At 43.3% G+C, this 26,211-nt stretch overlaps 1 protein-coding gene across 1 annotated transcript in view; it reads left to right on the top strand.

Moving 5' to 3' along the window:
* The window catches only part of LOC139380370 (fer-1 like family member 6), a 65,891-nt gene that overhangs the window by 20,911 nt on the left and 18,769 nt on the right, over positions 1-26,211 (top strand). Inside the window, exons 11-25 of the mRNA XM_071122989.1 lie at positions 161-501; positions 2,175-2,277; positions 5,724-5,925; positions 6,186-6,306; positions 7,081-7,181; positions 15,358-15,448; positions 15,756-15,875; positions 16,039-16,191; positions 17,175-17,358; positions 18,194-18,318; positions 19,684-19,818; positions 21,832-21,981; positions 23,225-23,332; positions 23,885-24,046; positions 25,977-26,157. Coding sequence (XP_070979090.1) covers positions 161-501; positions 2,175-2,277; positions 5,724-5,925; positions 6,186-6,306; positions 7,081-7,181; positions 15,358-15,448; positions 15,756-15,875; positions 16,039-16,191; positions 17,175-17,358; positions 18,194-18,318; positions 19,684-19,818; positions 21,832-21,981; positions 23,225-23,332; positions 23,885-24,046; positions 25,977-26,157 — 2,277 coding nt within the window. The remainder of the gene's footprint in view (positions 1-160; positions 502-2,174; positions 2,278-5,723; positions 5,926-6,185; positions 6,307-7,080; positions 7,182-15,357; positions 15,449-15,755; positions 15,876-16,038; positions 16,192-17,174; positions 17,359-18,193; positions 18,319-19,683; positions 19,819-21,831; positions 21,982-23,224; positions 23,333-23,884; positions 24,047-25,976; positions 26,158-26,211) is intronic.

Consider the following 26,211-nt stretch of genomic DNA (forward strand, 5'->3'; position numbering starts at 1 on the left):
TGGCCAGAGCTTTATGAGGTAGTACCAAAAGTAGTGCCAAAAGTGGAGAACAAGGTGACCTTTTTTGGGGGATGTAACCAAACAGTTGTCTAGAGTTCCAGTCTGTCCCAGTATGTTATTATAATGGTCATGTGTTGTAATCTCTACCCTCTGTCTCCAGGCTTCCTCCCTACGTTCGGACCGGCCTGGGTCAACATCTACGGTTCGGCCCGTAACTTCTCTATGGTGGATGACAACCCCGAACTGAACGAGGGGGTCAGGGAAGGGGTGTCGTGGAGGGGCAGGGTGTACCTGGAACTATCTGTAGAGATACTGTCAGGGGGGGGAGGCGGGGGAGAGTCCAAGCTGTCCCGGTTAGTCAAACCTCTGAAGGACACCAAGGCAGGTAAAGCAACGGGAAAGGACCCTAAGGGGGCAGGAGGAGCAGGAGGAGGAGCAGGGGAGGAGGAGAAAGCCAAGGCCATCGGGGCGGAGGTGATGCCGGTGGAGTCTCCACCTCAGGTGAGGAGAGATACATATACAGAGTGGGTAATGATGGAAGGTTTGTTTTGGAATTATCCTGTAAAAACTGTTATTGATTACGATCCTCACTGGCTGACGCCATGACTACAGCTAATCTACATGGGGTTTATGCACACACAGAAAGACATTATGGACAGAACACTCCTACTCATTTCAGACATTATAGACAGAACACTCCTACTCATTTCAGACATTATAGACAGAACACTCCTACTCATTTCAGACATTATAGACAGAACACTCCTACTCATTTCAGACATTATAGACAGAACAATCCTACTCATTTTAGACATTATAGACAGAACAATCCTACTCATTTCAGACATTAATAGACAGAACACTCCTACTCATTTCAGACATTATAGACAGAACACTCCTACTCATTTCAGACATTATAGACAGAACACTCCTACTCATTTCAGACATTATAGACAGAACACTCCTACTCATTTCAGACATTATAGACAGAACAATCCTACTCATTTTAGACATTATAGACAGAACAATCCTACTCATTTCAGACATTAATAGACAGAACACTCCTACTCATTTCAGACATTATAGACAGAACACTCCTACTCATTTCAGACATTATAGACAGAACACTCCTACTCATTTCAGACATTATAGACAGAACACTCCTACTCATTTCAGACATTATAGACAGAACACTCCTATTCATTTCAGACATTATAGACAGAACACTCCTACTCATTTCAGACATTATAGACAGAACACTCCTATTCATTTCAGACATTATAGACAGAACACTCCTACTCATTTCAGACATTATAGACAGAACACTCCTACTCATTTCAGACATTATAGACAGAACACTCCTACTCATTTCAGACATTATAGACAGAACACTCCTACTCATTTCAGACATTATAGACAGAACACTCCTACTCATTTCAGACATTATAGACAGAACACTCCTACTCATTTCAGACATTATAGACAGAACACTCCTACTCATTTCAAACATTATAGACAGAACACTCCTACTCATTTCAGACATTATAGACAGAACACTCCTACTCATTTCAGACATTATAGACAGAACACTCCTACTCATTTCAGACATTATAGACAGAACACTCCTACTCATTTCAGACATTATAGACAGAACACTCCTACTCATTTCAGACATTATAGACAGAACACTCCTACTCATTTCAGACATTATAGACAGAACACTCCTACTCATTTCAGACATTATAGACAGAACACTCCTACTCATTTCAGACATTATAGACAGAACACTCCTACTCATTTCAGACATTATAGACAGAACACTCCTACTCATTTCAGACATTATAGACAGAACACTCCTACTCATTTCAGACATTATAGACAGAACACTCCTACTCATTTCAGACATTATAGACAGAACACTCCTACTCATTTCAGACATTATAGACAGAACACTCCTACTCATTTCAGACATTATAGACAGAACACTCCTACTCATTTCAGACATTAATAGACAGAACACTCCTACTCATTTCAGACATTATAGACAGAACACTCCTACTCATTTCAGACATTAATAGACAGAACACTCCTACTCATTTCAGACATTATAGACAGAACACTCCTACTCATTTCAGTGTTGCACCTATTCTGTCCCCGTCTTGTCCCCCCCTCAGCTCATTGACAAGGACAACTTTTTGCTGTTTGGAACGGTATTCGAGGCCACGATGATCGACAGAAAGATCGGAGACAAACCCATTAACTTTGAGTTGTCTGTTGGTGAGCATTGATAAATCACTGACAGTCCGTCATCTACACTACTCTATTATACTCTATTATTGTAATGAATTTTATGAATAATGGTTAAACAATGTATACATTTAACTATAACTAAACTAATTGAATTCTACCCTGTTTTACTATGTCTGATTTATAAGGTTAGTTCATAAGAAAGAGGTTAAGTAGCATGGATAAGGGGTAATTGGAAATGATAACCATTGTGTATGTAGGAAGGAATGTGTGTGTGTCTTAAGTACTCTACTCTATTATACACTACTCTGCACTACTCTACTCTCTACTCTATTGTACACTGTTCTACTATATTATACTCAACTCTATTATACACTACTCTACTCTATTATACACTACTCTACTCTATTATACTCTACTCTATTATACACTACTCTACTCTACTCTATTATACACTACTCTGCACTACTCTACTCTCTACTCTATTGTACACTGTTCTACTATATTATACTCAACTCTATTATACACTACTCTACTCTATTATACACTACTCTACTCTATTATACTCTACTCTATTATACACTACTCTACTCTATTATACACTACTCTATTATACACTACTCTACTCTACTATATTCTATTATACACTACTCTACTATATTATACACTACTCTACTCTATTATACTCTACTATATTCTATTATACACTACTCTACTCTATTATACACTACTCTACTCTATTATACTCTACTCTACTCTATTATACTCTATTGTACACTACTCTACTCTATTATTCACTACTCTACTCTATTATACACTACTCTACTCTATTATTCACTACTCTACTCTAGTATACACTACTCTACTCTATTATACTCTACTATATTATACACTACTCTACTCTCCTCTATTATACTCTATTCTATTGAACACTACTCTACTCTATTATACACTACTCTACTCTACTCTATTATACACTACTCTACTCTTTTATACACTACTCTACTCTATTATACACTGTTCTACTATATTATACTCTACTCTATTATTCACTACTCTACTCTATTATTCACTACTCTACTCTATTATACACTACTCTACTCTATTATACACTACTCTATTATACACTACTCTACTCTCCTCTAATATACTCTATTCTATTGAACACTACTCTACTCTATTATACTCTACTCTACTCTACTCTATTATACACTACTCTACTCTATTATACACTACTCTACTCTATTATACACTACTCTACTCTATTATACTCTACTCTATTATACACTACTATACTCTATTATACACTACTCTACTCTATTATACTCTACTCTACTCTATTATACACTACTCTACTCTCCTCTATTATACTCTATTCTATTGAACACTACTCTACTCTATTATACACTACTCTACTCTATTATACACTACTCTACTCTATTATACTCTACTCTACTCTATTATACTTGACTCTACTCTATTATACACTACCCTACTCTATTATACACTACTCTACTCTATTATAGGTAAAAAAATAAAGGTAAAAAAAAAAAAAAAATTATACTATATTCTATTATATACGACTCTACACTACTCTGCATTACTCTACTCTCTACTATATTCTATTATACACTACTCTGCACTGCTCTATTCTCTACTCTATTGTACACTGTTCTACTATATTATACACTACTCTACTCTATTATACACTACTCTACTCTATTATACACCACTCTACTCTATTATACTCTACTCTATTATACACTACTCAACTCTACTCTATTATCCTCGACTCTACTCTATTATACACTACTCTATTATACTTGACTCTACTCTATTATACTTGACTCTACTCTATTATACACTACTCTACTCTATTATACACTTCTCTACTCTAATTTACACTACTCTACTCTACTCTTCTCTACTCCACTCTACTCTACTCTCCACTTCTCTACTCTATTCTAGTTTACTCTCCTCTTCTCTTTTCTCTTCTCTACTCTAGTTTACTCTACTCTACTCTATTCTAGTTTACTCTTCTCTATTCTAGTTTACTCTACTCTAGTTTACTCTACTCTATTCTAGTTTACTCTTCTCTATTCTAGTTTACTCTCCTCTTCTCTTTTCTCTTCTCTACTCTAGTTTACTCTACTCTACTCTATTCTAGTTTACTCTTCTCTATTCTAGTTTACTCTACTCTAGTTTAATCTACTCTATTCTAGTTTACTCTTCTCTATTCTAGTTTACTCTTCTCTATTCTAGTTTACTCTACTCTAGTTTACTCTACTCTATTCTAGTTTACTCTTCTCTATTCTAGTTTACTCTTCTCTACTCTATTCTAGTTTACTCTAGTTTACTCTAATTTACTCAACTCTCATCTTCTCTTTTTTTACTTTTCTCTTCTCTCCTCTCTACTGTACTATTCCCCCTCTGCTCCCTTCTCATCCCTTCTCCCCTCCTCCCTTCTCCTCTCCTCCCTTCTCCTCCCTTCTCCTCTCCTCCCTTCTCCTCCCTTCTCATCCCTCCTCCTTTCCTTTCTTCTATCCTCCCTTCTCTCCTCCCTCTCCTCCCTTCTCCTCTCCTCCCTTCTCATCCCTCCTCCTTTCCTCTCTTCTATCCTCCCTTCTCTCCTCCCTTCTCTACTCTTCTCCACCTCTCTTCTCCCTTCTCATCCCTCCTCCTTTCCTCTCTTCTATCCTCCCTTCTCTCCTCCCTTCTCTACTCTTCTCCTCTCCACCTCTCTTCTCCTCTCCAACCTTCTCTCCTCCCTTTTCTACTCTTCTCCTCTCTACCTCTCTTCTCCCTTCTCATCCCTCCTCATTTCCTCTCTTCTATCCTCCCTTCTCTCCTCCCTTCTCTACTCTTCTCCTCTCCACCTCTCTTCTCCCACTCTAATCTACTGTATTCCGCTCCTTTCTATTCTCCTCTTCTGTATTCTACTCTGCTATATCGTATCATATTCTACTCTACTCTGCTATATCGTATCATATTCTACTCTACTCTATTATATCGTATCATATTCTACTCTACTCTGCTATATCGTATCATATTCTACTCTACTCTATTATATCGTATCATATTCTACTCTACTCTGCTATATCGTATCATATTCTACTCTACTCTATTATATCGTATCATATTCTACTCTACTCTATTATATCGTATCATATTCTACTCTATTATATCGTATCATATTCTACTCTACTCTGCTATATCGTATCATATTCTACTCTACTCTATTATATCGTATCATATTCTACTCTACTCTATTATATCGTATCATATTCTACTCTACTCTGCTATATCGTATCATATTCTACTCTACTCTATTATATCATATCATATTCTACTCTACTCTATTATATCGTATCATATTCTACTCTATTATATCGTATCATATTCTACTCTACTCTGCTATATCGTATCATATTCTACTTTACTCTGTTCTATCCTTGTCTGTCTGTGTGTATGTGTAGGTAACTTTGGGAACGTCCAGGAGGGCTCTCCCCAGGTCAGCGGTAGGAGGAAGGTGGAGAAGCCAGTAGCAGAGAGGGTGTGGGATGGTCAAGATCTCGACAGTACCCCCCTGATTGACTCCCAGGACCCCAAACCTGGGCTCTGGCAGTCTCCATGCCAGTCCACCACACCCCCAGAGAAACCCCTCACTGATGGAAACAGGTCCTTGTACCTTGTTGAATTGATCCTGATGTCACACAATGGCAGTTTCACAGACACAGATTTTAAGTCCTGGGCTAGATTAGAAATGAGAAATTCTCCATTAATCATTAGTCCAGATAGAAGGTTCCAGAAAACTGTGCCTCAATGTCCAGAACTGGACTTTAAAATCTGTGTCTGATAAACCATCCCGTGGAGCCTAAAAGCATCAACATCAAAATGATCAGTTACGTAGTAAACTTTGACTGTGTATCCGTCTCCAGGCATTACATGTACCTTCCCATCCAGCATCAGAAGCCTTGTGTCCATGTGATGAGCTGCTGGGAGGATCGGACATACCGTCTTCACAGCTCTAACTTTCTGGAGAACATCGCTGTCATGTTTGTACGTCACCTTTTCTACGTACCATTACAAGGTTTAGACAGGGTACCAACATGGACTCTAGTAATACCATGTAATGGTTTAGACAGGGTACCAACATGGACTCTAGTAATACCATGTAATGGTTTAGACAGGGTACCAACATGGACTCTAGTAATACCATGTAATGGTTTAGACAGGGTACCAACATGGACTCTAGTAATACCATGTAATGGTTTAGACAGGGTACCAACATGGACTCTAGTAATACCATGTAATGGTTAAGACAGGGTACCAACATGGACTCTAGTAATACCATGTAATGGTTTAGACAGGGTACCAACATGGACTCTAGTAATACCATGTAATGGTTTAGACAGGGTACCAACATGGACTCTAGTAATACCATGTAATGGTTTAGACAGGGTACCAACATGGACTCTAGTAATACCATGTAATGGTTTAGACAGCATATAAACATGGACTCTAGTAATACCATGTAATGGTTTAGACAGGGTACAACATGGACTCTAGTAATACCATGTAATGGTTTAGACAGGGTACAACATGGACTCTAGTAATACCATGTAATGGTTTAGACAGGGTACCAACATGGACTCTAGTAATACCATGTAATGGTTTAGACAGGGTACCAACATGGACTCTAGTAATACCATGTAATGGTTTAGACAGGGTACCAACATGGACTCTAGTAATACCATTGTAATGGTACGTCACGTGTTTGTACCCTATTTGAGTCGTGATGTCATTGTGGTGATGTCATCATATTCCTCACAGGAAGAAGGCGTGGCCAAGACAGATGAGTTGAACAAGTTGTCAGATCCAGGAACAGAAGCTCTCATGCGCCAAGTCTTTAAGGAGTTTATCATGGACGCCAGGTTGGTAACCTTAACGACACCATCAAACTGATAATAAAACTGTGGTAAACCGGTGGGGTGTTGGGTTGAGTGTGCAGAGGTTAATAACACAGAGACCGGAAGGTTCCAGTCAGCAAACACAACTTTCCTAGTCTGCAGAGGTTAATAACACAGAGACCGGAAGGTTCCAGTCAGCAAACACAACTTTCCTAGTCTGCAGAGGTTAACACAGAGACCGGAAGGTTCCAGTCAGCAAACACAACTGTCCTAGTCTGCAGAGGTTAACAACACAGAGACCGGAAGGTTCCAGTCAGCAAACACAACTTTCCTAGTCTGCAGAGGTTAACACAGAGACCGGAAGGTTCCAGTCAGCAAACACAACTTTCCTAGTCTGCAGAGGTTAACACAGAGACCGGAAGGTTCCAGTCAGCAAACACAACTGTCCTAGTCTGCAGAGGTTAACAACACAGAGACCGGAAGGTTCCAGTCAGCAAACACAACTTTCCTAGTCTGCAGAGGTTAACACAGAGACCGGAAGGTTCCAGTCAGCACACACAACTTTCCTAGTCTGCAGAGGTTAACACAGAGACCGGAAGGTTCCAGTCAGCACACACAACTTTCCTAGTCTGCAGAGGTTAACAACACAGAGACCCGAAGGTTCCAGTCAGCAAACACAACTTTCCTAGTCTGCAGAGGTTAACAACACAGAGACCGGAAGGTTCCAGTCAGCAAACATAACTTTCCTAGTCTGCAGAGGTTAACACAGAGACCGGAAGGTTGCAGTCAGCAAACACAACTTTCCTAGTCTGCAGAGGTTAACAACACAGAGACCGGAAGGTTCCAGTCAGCAAACACAACTTTCCTAGTCTGCAGAGGTTAACAACACAGAGACCCGAAGGTTCCAGTCAGCAAACACAACTTTCCTAGTCTGCAGAGGTTAACAACACAGAGACCGGAAGGTTCCAGTCAGCACACACAACTTTCCTAGTCTGCAGAGGTTAACAACACAGAGACCCGAAGGTTCCAGTCAGCAAACACAACTTTCCTAGTCTGCAGAGGTTAACAACACAGAGACCGGAAGGTTCCAGTCAGCAAACATAACTTTCCTAGTCTGCAGAGGTTAATAACACAGAGACTGGAAGGTTCCAGTCAGCACACACAACTTTCCTAGTCTGTAAAATAAACATAGTCACGTAGGTTTGGCTCGGCCCTTCTTCTCAGCTTCGGCTCTGTGTCGGTCTCTCCCGGTTCTCTCCCGTGGTGTGCCATAGTGCTCCCTTTTATGTGTCCACGGCTGGTTGGCACTTTCCCCTAGTTACCTTCGACACGTGTCCAGCTCATGGACTCCCAGCAGAGGGAGCCAACGTCACATCACGTACCTCCCCTCTATTATCTATTACAGGGGTAGACCTCCTGGGATACCAAACAACACTGTTGACTATATGGTGGAAACTGACAACACTGTTGACCATATGGTGGAAACTGACAACACTGTTGACCATATGGTGGAAACTAACAGCACTGTTGACCACAAGGTGGAAACTGACAACACTGTTTACCAAATGGTGGAAACTGACAACACTTTTGACTTCATGGTGGGAACTGACAACACTGTTGACTATATGGTGGAAACTGACAACACTGTTGACAATATGGTGGAAACTGACAACACTGTTGACCACAGGGTGGAAACTGACAACACTGTTGACCATATGGTGGAAACTGACAACACTGTTGACTATACGGTGGAAACTGACAACACTGTTGACCATATGGTGGGAACTGACAACACTGTTGACCACAGGGTAGAAACTGACAACACTGTTGACTATATGGTGGAAACTGACAACACTGTTGACTATATGGTGGGAACTGACAACACTGTTGACCATATGGTGGAAACTGACAACACTGTTGACTATATGGTGAGAACTGACAACACTGTTGACTATATGGTGGAAACTGACAACACTGTTGACTATATGGTGGAAACTGACAACACTGTTGACTATATGGTGGGAACTGACAACACTGTTGACTTAATGGTGGGAACTGACAACACTGTTGACTATATGGTGGAAACTGACAACTATCTGGTGGGAACTGACAACACTGTTGACTATATGGTGGGAACTGACAACACTGTTGACTATATGGTGGAAACTGACAACACTGTTGACTTAATGGTGGGAACTGACAACACTGTTGACTTAATGGTGGGAACTGACAACACTGTTGACTATATGGTGGAAACTGACAACTATCTGGTGGGAACTGACAACACTGTTGACTATATGGTGGGAACTGACAACACTGTTGACCATATGGTGGAAACTGACAACACTGTTGACTATACAGTGGAAACTGACAACACTGTTGACCATATGGTGGGAACTGACAACACTGTTGACCACAGGGTAGAAACTGACAACACTGTTGACTATATGGAGGAAACTGACAACACTGTTGACTATATGGTGGGAACTGACAACACTGTTGACCATATGGTGGAAACTGACAACACTGTTGACTATATGGTGGAAACTGACAACTATCTGGTGGGAACTGACAACACTGTTGACTATATGGTGAGAACTGACAACACTGTTGACTATATGGTGGAAACTGATAACACTGTTGACTATATGGTGGAAACTGACAACACTGTTGACTATATGGTGGGAACTGACAACACTGTTGACTTAATGGTGGGAACTGACAACACTGTTGACTATATGGTGGAAACTGACAACTATCTGGTGGGAACTGACAACACTGTTGACTATATGGTGGGAACTGACAACACTGTTGACTATATGGTGGAAACTGACAACACTGTTGACTATATGGTGGGAACTGACAACACTGTTGACTTAATGGTGGGAACTGACAACACTGTTGACTATATGGTGGAAACTGACAACTATCTGGTGGGAACTGACAACACTGTTGACTATATGGTGGGAACTGACAACACTGTTGACTATATGGTGGAAACTGACAACACTGTTGACTTAATGGTGGGAACTGACAACACTGTTGACTTAATGGTGGGAACTGACAACACTGTTGACTATATGGTGGAAACTGACAACTATCTGGTGGGAACTGACAACACTGTTGACTATATGGTGGGAACTGACAACACTGTTGACCATATGGTGGAAACTGACAACACTGTTGACTATACGGTGGAAACTGACAACACTGTTGACCATATGGTGGGAACTGACAACACTGTTGACCACAGGGTAGAAACTGACAAAACTGTTGACTATATGGTGGAAACTGACAACACTGTTGACTATATGGTGGGAACTGACAACACTGTTGACCATATGGTGGAAACTGACAACACTGTTGACTATATGGTGGAAACTGACAACTATCTGGTGGGAACTGACAACACTGTTGACTATATGGTGAGAACTGACAACACTGTTGACTATATGGTGGAAACTGACAACACTGTTGACTATATGGTGGAAACTGACAACACTGTTGACTATATGGTGGGAACTGACAACACTGTTGACTTAATGGTGGGAACTGACAACACTGTTGACTATATGGTGGAAACTGACAACTATCTGGTGGGAACTGACAACACTGTTGACTATATGGTGGGAACTGACAACACTGTTGACTATATGGTGGAAACTGACAACACTGTTGACTTAATGGTGGGAACTGACAACACTGTTGACTTAATGGTGGGAACTGACAACACTGTTGACTATATGGTGGAAACTGACAACTATCTGGTGGGAACTGACAACACTGTTGACTATATGGTGGGAACTGACAACACTGTTGACTATCTGGTGGAAACTGACAACACTGTTGACTATATGGTGGAAACTGACAACTATCTGGTGGGAACTGACAACACTGTTGACTATATGGTGGGAACTGACAACACTGTTGACTATATGGTGGAAACTGACAACACTGTTGACTATATGGTGGAAACTGACAACACTGTTGACTATATGGTGGAAACTGACAACTATCTGGTGGGAACTGACAACACTGTTGACTATATGGTGAGAACTGACAACACTGTTGACTATATGGTGGAAACTGACAACACTGTTGACTATATGGTGGGAACTGACAACACTGTTGACTTAATGGTGGGAACTGACAACACTGTTGACTATATGGTGGAAACTGACAACTATCTGGTGGGAACTGACAACACTGTTGACTATATGGTGGGAACTGACAACACTGTTGACTATATGGTGGAAACTGACAACACTGTTGACTTAATGGTGGGAACTGACAACACTGTTGACTTAATGTTGGGAACTGACAACACTGTTGACTATATGGTGGAAACTGACAACTATCTGGTGGGAACTGACAACACTGTTGACTATATGGTGGGAACTGACAACACTGTTGGCTATATGGTGGAAACTGACAACACTGTTGACTATATGGTGGAAACTGACAACTATCTGGTGGGAACTGACAACACTGTTGACTATATGGTGGGAACTGACAACTATCTGGTGGGAACTGACAACACTGTTGACCATATGGTGGAAACTGACAACACTGTTGACTATATGGTGGAAACTGATAACACTGTTGACCATATGGTGGAAACTGATAACACTGTTGACCATATGGTGGGAACTGACAACACTGTTGACTATATGGTGGGAACTGACAACACTGTTGACTATATGGTGGAAACTGATAACACTGTTGACCATATGGTGGAAACTGACAACACTGTTGACTATATGGTGGGAACTGACAACTATCTGCTGGAAACTGACAACACTGTTGACTATATGGTGGGAACTGATAACACTGTTGACCATATGGTGGAGACTGACAACACTGTTGACTATATGGTGGGAACTGACAACACTGTAGACCATATGGTGGAAACTGACAACACTGTTGACTATATGGTGGAAACTAACAACACGGTTGACCACAAGGTGGAAACTGACAACACTGTTTACCATATGGTGGAAACTGACAACACTTTTGACTTCATGGTGGGAACTGACAACACTGTTGACTATATGGTGGAAACTGACAACACTGTTGACAATATGGTGGAAACTGACAACACTGTTGACCACAGGGTGGAAACTGACAACACTGTTGACCATATGGTGGAAACTGACAACACTGTTGACTATACGGTGGAAACTGACAACACTGTTGACCATATGGTGGGAACTGACAACACTGTTGACCACAGGGTAGAAACTGACAACACTGTTGACTATATGGTGGAAACTGACAACACTGTTGACTATATGGTGGGAACTGACAACACTGTTGACCATATGGTGGAAACTGACAACACTGTTGACTATATGGTGGAAACTGACAACTATCTGGTGGGAACTGACAACACTGTTGACTATATGGTGAGAACTGACAACACTGTTGACTATATGGTGGAAACTGACAACACTGTTGACTATATGGTGGAAACTGACAACACTGTTGACTATATGGTGGGAACTGACAACACTGTTGACTTAATGGTGGGAACTGACAACACTGTTGACTATATGGTGGAAACTGACAACTATCTGGTGGGAACTGACAACACTGTTGACTATATGGTGGGAACTGACAACACTGTTGACTATATGGTGGAAACTGACAACACTGTTGACCATATGGTGGGAACTGACAACACTGTTGACTTAATGGTGGGAACTGACAACACTGTTGACTATATGGTGGAAACTGACAACTATCTGGTGGGAACTGACAACACTGTTGACTATATGGTGGGAACTGACAACACTGTTGACTATATGGTGGAAACTGACAACACTGTTGACTATATGGTGGAAACTGACAACTATCTGGTGGGAACTGACAACACTGTTGACTATATGGTGGGAACTGACAACACTGTTGACTATATGGTGGAAACTGACAACACTGTTGACTATATGGTGGAAACTGACAACACTGTTGACTATATGGTGGAAACTGACAACTATCTGGTGGGAACTGACAACACTGTTGACTATATGGTGAGAACTGACAACACTGTTGACTATATGGTGGGAACTGACAACACTGTTGACTTAATGGTGGGAACTGACAACACTGTTGACTATATGGTGGAAACTGACAACTATCTGGTGGGAACTGACAACACTGTTGACTATATGGTGGGAACTGACAACACTGTTGACTATATGGTGGAAACTGACAACACTGTTGACTTAATGGTGGGAACTGACAACACTGTTGACTTAATGTTGGGAACTGACAACACTGTTGACTATATGGTGGAAACTGACAACTATCTGGTGGGAACTGACAACACTGTTGACTATATGCTGGGAACTGACAACACTGTTGGCTATATGGTGGAAACTGACAACACTGTTGACTATATGGTGGAAACTGACAACTATCTGGTGGGAACTGACAACACTGTTGACTATATGGTGGGAACTGACAACTATCTGGTGGGAACTGACAACACTGTTGACCATATGGTGGAAACTGATTACACTGTTGACCATATGGTGGAAACTGATAACACTGTTGACCATATGGTGGGAACTGACAACACTGTTGACTATATGGTGGGAACTGACAACACTGTTGACTATATGGTGGAAACTGATAACACTGTTGACCATATGGTGGAAACTGACAACACTGTTGACTATATGGTGGGAACTGACAACTATCTGGTGGAAACTGACAACACTGTTGACTATATGGTGGGAACTGATAACACTGTTGACCATATGGTGGAGACTGACAACACTGTTGACTATATGGTGGGAACTGACAACACTGTTGACCATATGGTGGAAACTGACAACACTGTTGACTATATGGTGGAAACTGACAACACTGTTGACTATATGGTGGGAACTGGCAACTATCTGGTGGAAACTGAAAACACTGTTGACTATATGGTGGAAACTGACAACTATCTGGTGGGAACTGACAACACTGTTGACTATATGGTGAGAACTGACAACACTGTTGACTATATGGTGGAAACTGACAACACTGTTGACTATATGGTGGGAACTGACAACACTGTTGACTTAATGGTGGGAACTGACAACACTGTTGACTATATGGTGGAAACTGACAACTATCTGGTGGGAACTGACAACACTGTTGACTATATGGTGGGAACTGACAACACTGTTGACTATATGGTGGAAACTGACAACACTGTTGACTTAATGGTGGGAACTGACAACACTGTTGACTTAATGGTGGGAACTGACAACACTGTTGACTATATGGTGGAAACTGACAACTATCTGGTGGGAACTGACAACACTGTTGAGTATATGGTGGGAACTGACAACACTGTTGACTATATGGTGGAAACTGACAACACTGTTGACTATATGGTGGAAACTGACAACTATCTGGTGGGAACTGACAACACAGTTGACTATATGGTGGGAACTGACAACTATCTGGTGGGAACTGACAACACTGTTGACCATATGGTGGAAACTGATAACACTGTTGACCATATGGTGGAAACTGATAACACTGTTGACCATATGGTGGGAACTGACAACACTGTTGACTATATGGTGGGAACTGACAACACTGTTGACTATATGGTGGAAACTGATAACACTGTTGACCATATGGTGGAAACTGACAACACTGTTGACTATATGGTGGGAACTGACAACTATCTGGTGGAAACTGACAACACTGTTGACTATATGGTGGGAACTGATAACACTGTTGACCATATGGTGGAAACTGACAACACTGTTGACTATATGGTGGGAACTGACAACACTGTTGACTATATGGTGGAAACTGACAACACTGTTGACTATATGGTGGAAACTGACAACACTGTTGACTATATGGTGGGAACTGGCAACTATCTGGTGGAAACTGACAACACTGTTGTCTATATGGTGGAAACTGACAACACTGTTGTCTATATGGTGGAAACTGATAACACTGTTGACCATATGGTGTAAACTGACAACACTGTTGACCATATGGTGGAAACTGACAACACTGTTGACTATATGGTGGAAACTGACAACACTGTTGACTATATGGTGGGAACTGACAACACTGTTGACTATATGATGCATGTGTCCTGGTACTAATAGTAACTCAAACGCGTCTGTGTGTGTGTGTGTGTGTGTGTGTGTGTGTGTGTGTGTGTGTGTGTGTTCTGCTGCAGGAGATTCATAGCCTTTGCAGAAGGGAAAGTGAGAATGAACCATCTGACCGTGTTGGATAAGAAACGCCTGACCATGTGTAAACAGGAGCTGGTTGGTGCCCTGGCCTCTAGACCCTACCTTCTGAGAGACAGTATTGTTAAATTGTGGTGGTGGTGGTGATGATGGTGGTGATGGTGGTGGTGGTGGTTATGGTGGTGGTTATGGTGGTGATGATGATGGTATTGATGATGATGGTGGTTATGGTGGGGTGGTGATGATGATGATGGTGGTGGTGGTGGTTATGGTGGTGATGGTGATGATGGTGGTGGTGGTGGGGATGATGATGATTATGGTGGTGATGATGGTGGTATTGATGATGATGGTGGCGATGAAGGTGATGATGATGTTCCCCCTACAGGAGAGTATGGTCGGAAAGGCAGAAACCATCTCAGAGGGGAAGAGGAAGGCTCGCAGTGTGAAGGAGATGTTGCAGGAGGCTATAAAACTCACACAGAAACTGAGATTCCTAGTGGAAGAGGTGTGTGTGTGTGTGTGTGTGTGTGTGTGTGTGTGTGTGTGTGTGTGTGTGTGTGTGTGTGTGTGTGTGTGTGTGTGTGTGTGTGTGTGTGCGAGCAGCGTATTGACAGTGTGTATCCCAGAGATGACACTGAGCTGGTTTCTCTCCTATCTCTCTCTATTAGCCCCAGCATACCATCCCAGATGTGTTTGTGTGGATGCTGAGTAACAACAAGCGTGTGGCTTATGCCCGCATCTCTGCCCGTGACCTGATCTACTCTGCCAGCCCTGAGGAGAGAGGCAAAGACTGTGGCAAGATCCAGACTTTATTCTTGAAGGTAAAGAGACTCACAGCAGTCATCATGGCTGTTCTTGTTTCCAGCACCTCTCCAATTATTTTTAGGGATGTGCTTAAACTTATTATTTTCACAAACAGGCTGAGTAGAGAGCATACTGTAGATGTCCTTATAATATAGCTCATTTACATTTTAATCCATGGGTTTTATATATAGTCATAAGTTTTGGAAACACCTACTCATTCAAGGGTTTGTCTTTATGTTTACTATTTTCCACATTGTAGAATAATAGTGAGGACATCAAAACTATGTTAAACAAATCAAAAATAGATTTTATATTTGAAATTTTACAAAGTTGTCACCGTTTTCCTTGATGACAGATTTGCACACTATTGGCATTCTCTCAACCAGCTTCACGAGGTAGTCACCTGGAATGCATTGTGCCTTCTTAAAAGTTCATTTGTGGAATTTCTTTCCTTCTTAATGCATTTGAGCTAATCAGTTGTGTTGTGACAAGGTAGGGGTGGTATACAGAAGATAGCCCTATTTGGTAAAAGACCAAGTCCATATTATAGCAAGAACAGCATTCCAGGTGAAGCTGGTTGAGAGAATGCCAAGAGTGCGCAAAGCTGTCATCATAGTAGCTATTTGAAGAATCTCAAATAAAAAATAGATTTTGATTTGCTTAAAACTTTTTTGGTTATTACATAATTCCATATGTGTTATTTCATAGTTCTGATGTTTTCACTATTATTCTACAATGTAGAAAATAGTAAAAAAAATAAAGAAAAACCTGGTACTGTATACCAGTAGTGAGAGAAGTGATTTTCACAGGCACTACGAGGACCCCGGGAAAAGTAGTGTTCTATATAGGGATTAGGGTGCACAGTTTGATGATGTCTTCTCCTTTACTACCCCAGCCTCCAGAGAAGACAGTAGCAGGCTGGTCAGTTCAGTCCAAATGTACCATACTATATAGTGAATAGAGTGCCACTCTTGTGATGTCCTCTCCTTTTCTGCCCCAGCCCCCAGGGAAGCGTGTAGCAGGCTGGTCAATTCAGGCCAAACTGGACGTGTACCTGTGGCTGGGCAGCTGCAGAGACTCCTCTCACGTGCTGGATAACCTGCCTGGAGGGTTTGAGCCCAAAGGGGGCGCCACTGAGGAGCAGCTTCTACCTGCCATCCTACCTGTACATCTGGCATATAGAGGTAGGACGGACGGATGGTCGGATGGACAGAGAGAGGGAGAGACAGACAGACAGACAGACAGACGGACGGACGGACGGACGGACGGAGGGAGGGAGGGAGGGAGGGAGGGAGGGAGGGAGGGAGGGAGGGAGGGAGGGAGGGAGGGAGGGAGGGACAGACGGACAGAGAGAGAGAGGGAGAGACAGACGGACAGAGGGAGGGAGGGAGGGAGGGACAGACGGACAGAGGGAGGGAGGGAGGGACAGACGGACAGAGAGAGAGAGGGAGAGACAGACGGACAGAGAGAGAGAGGGAGAGACAGACGGACAGAGAGAGAGAGGGAGAGACAGACGGACAGAGAGAGAGAGGGAGAGACAGACGGACAGAGAGAGAGAGGGAGAGACAGGCAGACAGACAGACAGAGAGAGGGAGAGAGACAGAGAGAGGGAGAGACAGACAGAGAGAGGGAGGGAGAGACAGACAGACAAGCAGACAGACGGACAGAGAGAGAGAGGGAGAGACAGACGGACAGAGAGAGAGAGGGAGAGACAGACGGACAGAGAGAGAGAGGGAGAGACAGACGGACAGAGAGAGAGAGGGAGAGACAGACGGACAGACAGAGAGAGAGAGGGAGAGACAGACGGACAGAGAGAGAGAGGGAGAGACAGACGGACAGAGAGAGAGAGGGAGAGACAGACGGACAGAGAGAGAGAGGGAGAGACAGGCAGACAGACAGACAGAGAGAGGGAGAGACAGACAGAGAGAGGGAAAGACAGACAGAGAGAGGGAGGGAGAGACAGACAAGCAGACAGACGGACAGAGAGAGGGAATAATTACCTGTTTCTCTTCCCTCCAGACGAGCACAAGTTCCAGATGCGCGCCCACATGTACCAGGCTCGAGGGCTGATAGCAGCAGACTCTACAGGACTCTCAGACCCCTTCGCCAGGGTCACCTTTCTGACACATAGCCACACCACGGCCGTAAGGTCCACAAACTCTCATAGGATGGGATCTAGCTACAGAGAAGTTCCCTAAGAAAAGGAGCTTTTGAAGGGTGTAGTTCTAACCAGGGTTGGAGTTATCCATCTATTTTCATTCAATTAATTAGATGAGCTAAGTTTCCAAGTGCTGTTTACTTTGAGAGTTTTTTTATTCCTGAATTGTACTTTCGATTCATTTCCTGACTTACTAACCCCATCCATGTTTCATAGTACTACCTATGACCCAATCTGTGTCACTAAGTTCTACCTCTGACCCAATCTGTGTCACTAAGTTCTACCTCTGATCCAATCTGTGTCACTAAGTTCTACCTCTGACCCAATCTGTGTCACTAAGTACTACCCCTGACCCAATCTGTGTCACTAAGTTCTACCTCTGACCCAATCTGTGTCACTAAGTTCTACCTCTGACCCAATCTGTGGCACTAAGTTCTACCTCTGATCCAATCTGTGTCACTAAGTTCTACCTCTGACCCAATCTGTGTCACTAAGTTCTACCTCTGACCCAATCTGTGGCACTAAGTTCTACCTCTGATCCAATCTGTGGCACTAAGTTCTACCTCTGATCCAATCTGTGGCACTAAGTTCTACCTCTGATCCAATCTGTGGCACTAAGTACTACCTCTGACCCAATCTGTGGCACTAAGTACTACCTCTGACCCAATCTGTGGCACTAAGTTCTACCTCTGATCCAATCTGTGGCACTAAGTTCTACCTCTGACCCAATCTGTGGCACTAAGTTCTACCTCTGACCCAATCTGTGTCACTAAGTTCTACCTCTGACCCAATCTGTGGCACTAAGTTCTACCTCTGACCCAATCTGTGTCACTAAGTTCTACCTCTGACCCAATCTGTGGCACTAAGTTCTACCTCTGACCCAATCTGTGGCACTAAGTTCTACCTCTGATCCAATCTGTGTCACTAAGTTCTACCTCTGACCCAATCTGTGTCACTAAGTTCTACCTCTGACCCAATCTGTGGCACTAAGTTCTACCTCTGATCCAATCTGTGTCACTAAGTTCTACCTCTGACCCAATCTGTGTCACTAAGTACTACCCCTGACCCAATCTGTGGCACTAAGTACTACCTCTGACCCAATCTGTGGCACTAAGTACTACCTCTGACCCAATCTGTGGCACTAAGTACTACCTCTGACCCAATCTGTGGCACTAAGTACTACCTCTGACCCAATCTGTGGCACTAAGTACTACCTCTGACCCAATCTGTGGCACTAAGTACTACCTCTGACCCAATCTGTGGCACTAAGTACTGCCTCTGACCCAATCTGTGGCACTAAATTCTACCTCTGACCCCAGTCGTAGTTCTAAGTGCTCCCTGTGCCGCTTAGATCATCAACCAGACGTTAACCCCGACCTGGAACCAGATGCTGTTGATGACCCGGGTCACGCTGCATGGAGACCTAGCTCACCTGGAGCAGGAGCCACCGTGCATCGTCATCGAGGTGTATGATGACGATGCTCTGGTGAGCTAACAAACCAACCCCCTTCTCTCTGACGTTACGATATGCCTTCATTTCAACAGACACAGTGCCAGTCTGTTTCTGATCTGTTGTTGCTCACGTTGGCAAGAGATCGGAAACAGACTGGCGAACAGGATATTTTTTCATCGCTTCAAATGTAAAGGTTAAAGGTTAAATAAAAATCAAAAGGTGAAAATATATTGGTTTACGTGAATCCCTTGACGACAGTGACCTTTCCAGAACTGATTTATAATCCAGTTGGAGTGTCTGGTGTTGGGACAGACTATTAAAATATGGTAGCTGTCCTGCTCCCATAAGGATTTGTCTCTGTGCTCTGAGATTTAAGCACATATTTATTCACCTGTATGTACAGTGCCTTGCGAAAGTATTCGGCACCCCTTGAACTTTGCGACCTTTTGCCACATTTCAGGCTTCAAACATAAAGATATAAAACTGTATTTTTTTGTGAAGAATCAACAACAAGTGGGACACAATCATGAAGTGGAACGACATTTATTGGATATTTCAAACTTTTTTAACAAATCAAAAACTGAAAAATTGGGCGTGCAAAATTATTCAGCCCCCTTAAGTTAATACTTTGTAGCGCCACCTTTTGCTGCGATTACAGCTGTAAGTCGCTTGGGGTATGTCTCTATCAGTTTTGCACATCGAGAGACTGACATTTTTTCCCATTCCTTCTTGCAAAACAGCTCGAGCTCAGTGAGGTTGGATGGAGAGCATTTGTGAACAGCAGTTTTCAGTTCTTTCCACAGATTCTCGATTGGATTCAGGTCTGGACTTTGACTTGGCCATTCTAACACCTGGATATGTTTATTTTTGAACCATTCCATTGTAGATTTTGCTTTATGTTTTGGATCATTGTCTTGTTGGAAGACAAATCTCCGTCCCAGTCTCAGGTCTTTTGCAGACTCCATCAGGTTTTCTTCCAGAATGGTCCTGTATTTGGCTCCATCCATCTTCCCATCAATTTTAACCATCTTCCCTGTCCCTGCTGAAGAAAAGCAGGCCCAAACCATGATGCTGCCACCACCATGTTTGACAGTGGGGATGGTGTGTTCAGCTGTGTTGCTTTTACGCCAAACATAACGTTTTGCATTGTTGCCAAAAAGTTCAATTTTGGTTTCATCTGACCAGAGCACCTTCTTCCACATGTTTGGTGTGTCTCCCAGGTGGCTTGTGGCAAACTTTAAACGACACTTTTTATGGATATCTTTAAGAAATGGCTTTCTTCTTGCCACTCTTCCATAAAGGCCAGATTTGTGCAATATACGACTGATTGTTATCCTATGGACAGAGTCTCCCACCTCAGCTGTAGATCTCTGCAGTTCATCCAGAGTGATCATGGGCCTCTTGGCTGCATCTCTGATCAGTCTTCTCCTTGTATGAGCTGAAAGTTTAGAGGGACAGCCAGGTCTTGGTAGATTTGCAGTGATCTGATACTCCTTCCATTTCAATATTATCGCTTGCACAGTACTCCTTGGGATGTTTAAAGCTTGGGAAATCTTTTTGTATCCAAATCCGGCTTTAAACTTCTTCACAACAGTATCTCGGACCTGCCTGGTGTGTTCCTTGTTCTTCATGATGCTCTCTGCGCTTTTAACGGACCTCTGAGACTATCACAGTGCAGGTGCATTTATACGGAGACTTGATTACACACAGGTGGATTGTATTTATCATCATTAGTCATTTAGGTCAACATTGGATCATTCAGAGATCCTCACTGAACTTCTGGAGAGAGTTTGCTGCACTGAAAGTAAAGGGGCTGAATAATTTTGCACGCCCAATTTTTCAGTTTTTGATTTGTTAAAAAAGTTTGAAATATCCAATAAATGTCGTTCCACTTCATGATTGTGTCCCACTTGTTGTTGATTCTTCACAAAAAAATACAGTTTTATATCTTTTTGTTTGAAGCCTGCAATGTGGCAAAAGGTCGCAAAGTTCAAGGGGGCCGAATACTTTCGCAAGGCACTGTATCTTGTGCTTCTTTTCCCCCAGGGCAAGGCAGAGTACCTGGGCAGCACGGTGGCAGTGCCCGTGGTGAGGGTGTCAGAGCAGCCCTACTCTCCTCCCCAGCTCCAGTACAGTCCTCTGTTTTCTGGATTCCAGTCTGGGGGAGAACTGCTGGGGGCCTTTGAGCTCATACAGGTAGGGCCCTACTGGAGACTGAGGCACAACATGAAACACTATTCCCTATGTGGTGCAATGGATATGTTTGTTTTGAATTCTGTCAAGCTGAGTCGAGGGGGATTCCTAGTTCAGTAAAGATGAGTCGAGGGGGATTCCTAGTTCAGTAAAGATGAGTCGAGGGGGATTCCTAGTTCAGTAAAGATGAGTCGAGGGGGATTCCTAGTTCAGTAAAGATGAGTCGAGGGGGGATTCCTAGTTCAGTAAAGATGAGTCGAGGGGGATTCCTAGTTCAGTAAAGATGAGTCGAGGGGGATTCCTAGTTCAGTAAAGATGAGTCGAGGGGGGATTCCTAGTTCAGTAAAGCTGAGTCAAGGGGGATTCATAGTTCAGTAAAGATGAGTCAAGGGGGATTCCTAGTTCAGTAAAGCTGAGTCGAGGGGGATTCCTAGTTCAGTTAAGCTGAGTCGCGGGGGATTCCTAGTTCAGTAAAGATGAGTCGAGGGGGATTCCTAGTTCAGTAAAGCTGAGTCGAGGGGGATTCATAGTTCAGTAAAGATGAGTCAAGGGGGATTCCTAGTTCAGTAAAGCTGAGTCGAGGGGGATTCCTAGTTCAGTTAAGCTGAGTCGCGGGGGATTCCTAGTTCAGTAAAGATGAGTCGAGGGGGATTCCTAGTTCAGTAAAGATGAGTCGAGGGGGATTCCTAGTTCAGTAAAGCTGAGTCGCGGGGGATTCCTAGTTCAGTAAAGATGAGTCGAGGGGGATTCCTAGTTCAGTAAAGATGAGTCGAGGGGGATTCCTAGTTCAGTAAAGATGAGTCGAGGGGGATTCCTAGTTCAGTAAAGATGAGTCGAGGGGGATTCCTAGTTCAGTAAAGATGAGTCGAGGGGGATTCCTAGTTCAGTAAAGCTGAGTCGAGGGGGATTCCTAGTTCAGTAAAGATGAGTCGAGGGGGATTCCTAGTTCAGTAAAGATGAGTCGAGGGGGGATTCCTAGTTCAGTAAAGCTGAGTCGAGGGGGATTCCTAGTTCAGTAAAGATGAGTCGAGGGGGATTCCTAGTTCAGTAAAGCTGAGTCAAGGGGGATTCATAGTTCAGTAAAGCTGAGTCAAGGGGGATTCATAGTTCAGTAAAGATGAGTCGAGGGGGATTCCTAGTTCAGTTAAGCTGAGTCGAGGGGGAATTCATTCTCTGTTCTTTCTCGCTCCATAATTTTTCTCCCACTCTGTAAGTAGTGGTTGTTTCATTGTTATTCATCTCATAGATCCCAGAGTCAGGAGAAGAGTATCTGCCTGCGCTGGACGAACCAGACGGTCAGATCTACCCTGTACCTGGCAACATTAGACCTGTACTGAGCAGGTATCGATTAGAGGTGAGAGGGAGATCAACCTAGAGTGCAGTACCTCTAGAATAGGATGCAGGGCATTATTCCACTGGGTGTTAGTTGGAATGGTATGATATGTTTTGTGTATGTACTTTGTTTGGTAGTTCCTATGTGATATTAAAGGATTCTGTTCTGGGTGTTGTGACGGTGTTCTCTGTGTCGTCCAGGTGTTGTTCTGGGTGTTGTTCTGGGTGTTGTTCTGGGTGTTGTTCTGGGTGTTGTGACGGTGTTCTCTGTGTCGTCCAGGTGTTGTTCTGGGTGTTGTTCTGGGTGTCGTCCAGGTGTTGTTCTGGGTGTTGTGACGGTGTTATCTGTGTCGTCCAGGTGTTGTTCTGGGTGTTGTGACGGTGTTCTCTGTGTCGTCCAGGTGTTGTTCTGGGTGTTGTTCTGGGTGTTGTTCTGGGTGTTGTGACGGTGTTCTCTGTGTCCTCCAGGTGTTGTTCTGGGTGTTGTTCTGGGTGTTGTGACGGTGTTCTCTGTCGTCCAGGTGTTGTTCTGGGTGTTGTTCTGGGTGTTGTGACGGTGTTCTCTGTCGTCCAGGTGTTGTTCTGGGGCCTGAGGGAGCTGAAGAAGGTGCAGCTCCTGTCTGTGGACCGTCCCCAGGTGTTTATAGAGTGTGCTGGGAAAAGCCTGCGCTCCTCTGTTATCCAGAGCTACAAGACCAACCCAAACTTCACCACGCTGGTGGACGCCTTCGACCTGGTAACTAACACGACCAACTTCACCATGCTGGTGGTAACTAACACGACCAACCCAAACTTCACCAAGCTGGTGGTAACTAACACGACCAACCCAAACTTCACCATGCTGGTGGTAACTAACACGACCAACCCAAACTTCACCATGCTGGTGGTAACTAACACGACCAACCCAAACTGCACCATGCTGGTGGTAACTAACACGACCAACCCAAACTGCACCATGCTGGTGGTAACTAACACGACCAACCCAAACTGCACCATGCTGGTGGTAACTAACACGACCAACCCAAACTGCACCATGCTGGTGGTAACTAACACGACCAACCCAAACTTCACCATGCTGGTGTTAACTAACACGACCAACCCAAACTGCACCATGCTGGTGGTAACTAACACGACCAACCCAAACTGCACCATGCTGGTGGTAACTAACACGACCAACCCAAACTGCACCATGCTGGTGGTAACTAACATGTAGAATAGTGGACAGGTGTTGTCTGTTAACGAGGTAGAATAGTGGACAGGTGTTGTCTGTTAACGAGGTAGAATAGTGGACAGGTGTTGTCTGTTAACGAGGTAGAATAGTGGACAGGTGTTGTCTGTTAACAAGGTAGACTAGTGGACAGGTGTTGTCTGTTAACGAGGTAGAATAGTGGACAAGTGTTGTCTGTTAACGAGGTAGAATAGTGGACAGGTGTTGTCTGTTAACGAGGTAGAATAGTGGACAGGTGTTGTCTGTTAACGAGGTAGAATAGTGGACAGGTGTAGTCTGTTAACGAGGTAGAATAGTGGACAGGTGTAATCTGTTAACGAGGTAGAATAGTGGACAGGTGTAATCTGTTAACGAGGTAGAATAGTGGACAGGTGTAATCTGTTAACGAGGTAGAATAGTGGACAGGTAAAATCTGTTAACGAGGTAGAATAGTGGACAGGTGTAATCTGTTAACGAGGTAGAATAGTGGACAGGTGTAATCTGTTAACGAGGTAGAATAGTGCACAGGTGTTATGTGTTAACGAGGTAGAATAGTGCACAGGTGTTATTTATTTATTTCTTTATTTCACCTTTATTTAACCAGGTAGGCAAGTTGAGAACAAGTTCTCATTTACAATTGCGACCTGGCCAAGATAAAGCAAAGCAGTTCGACACATACAACGACACAGAGTTACACATGGAGTAAAACAAACATACAGTCAATAATACAGTATAAACAAGTTTATATACGATGTGAGCAAATGAGGTGAGATAAGGGAGGTAAAGGCAAAAAGGCCATGGTGGCAAAGTAAATACAATATAGCAAGTAAAACACTGGAATGGTAGATTTGCAATGGGAGAATGTGCAAAGTAGAAATAAAAATAATGGGGTGCAAAGGAGCAAAATAAATAAATAAAATACAGTAGGGAAAGAGGTAGTTGTTTGGGCTAAATTATAGGTGGGCTATGTATAGGTGCAGTAATCTGTGAGCTGCTCTGACAGTTGGTGCTTAAAGCTAGTGAGGGAGATAAGTGTTTCCAGTTTCAGATTTTTGTAGTTCGTTCCAGTCATTGGCAGCAGAGAACTGGAAGGAGAGGCGGCCAAAGAAATAATTGGTTTTGGGGGTGACTAGAGAGATATACCTGCTGGAGCGTGTGCTACAGGTGGGAGATGCAATGGTGACCAGCGAGCTGAGATAAGGGGGGACTTTACCTAGCAGGGTCTTGTAGATGACATGGAGCCAGTGGGTTTGGCGACGAGTATGAAGCGAGGGCCAGCCAACGAGAGCTGTTATCTGTTAACGAGGTAGAATAGTGGACAGGTGTTATCTGCGTCCCACATGACAAAAGTAGTGCACTATAAAGGGAACCGGGTGCCATTTGGGACACAGACAGAGATACATGCAGAGTTGACCTGACCTTCCATCTTGTTCTCCTCCCTGTCTGTCCCTTCCCACAGGAGCTGCCTGAGAATGAGAACCTTCACCCTCCCCTGAACATCAGTGTGGTGGACTGGCGAGCATTCGGACGCTCCACCGTGGTGGGAAACTACACCATCAACAACCTGAAGCCCTTCAAATACACCCCTCCTCCAGCGCTGTCCGCACCAACCTCACCACGGGGACCTGACAGCAGAGAGGGTAGAAGTCAAATCCTACAAATGGTTTCTTGTTGTAACAACGTCCTTTCAACCA

Source organism: Oncorhynchus clarkii, chromosome 22, assembly GCF_045791955.1.
Source record: "Oncorhynchus clarkii lewisi isolate Uvic-CL-2024 chromosome 22, UVic_Ocla_1.0, whole genome shotgun sequence".
NCBI classification, from domain to species: Eukaryota; Metazoa; Chordata; class Actinopteri; order Salmoniformes; family Salmonidae; genus Oncorhynchus; species Oncorhynchus clarkii.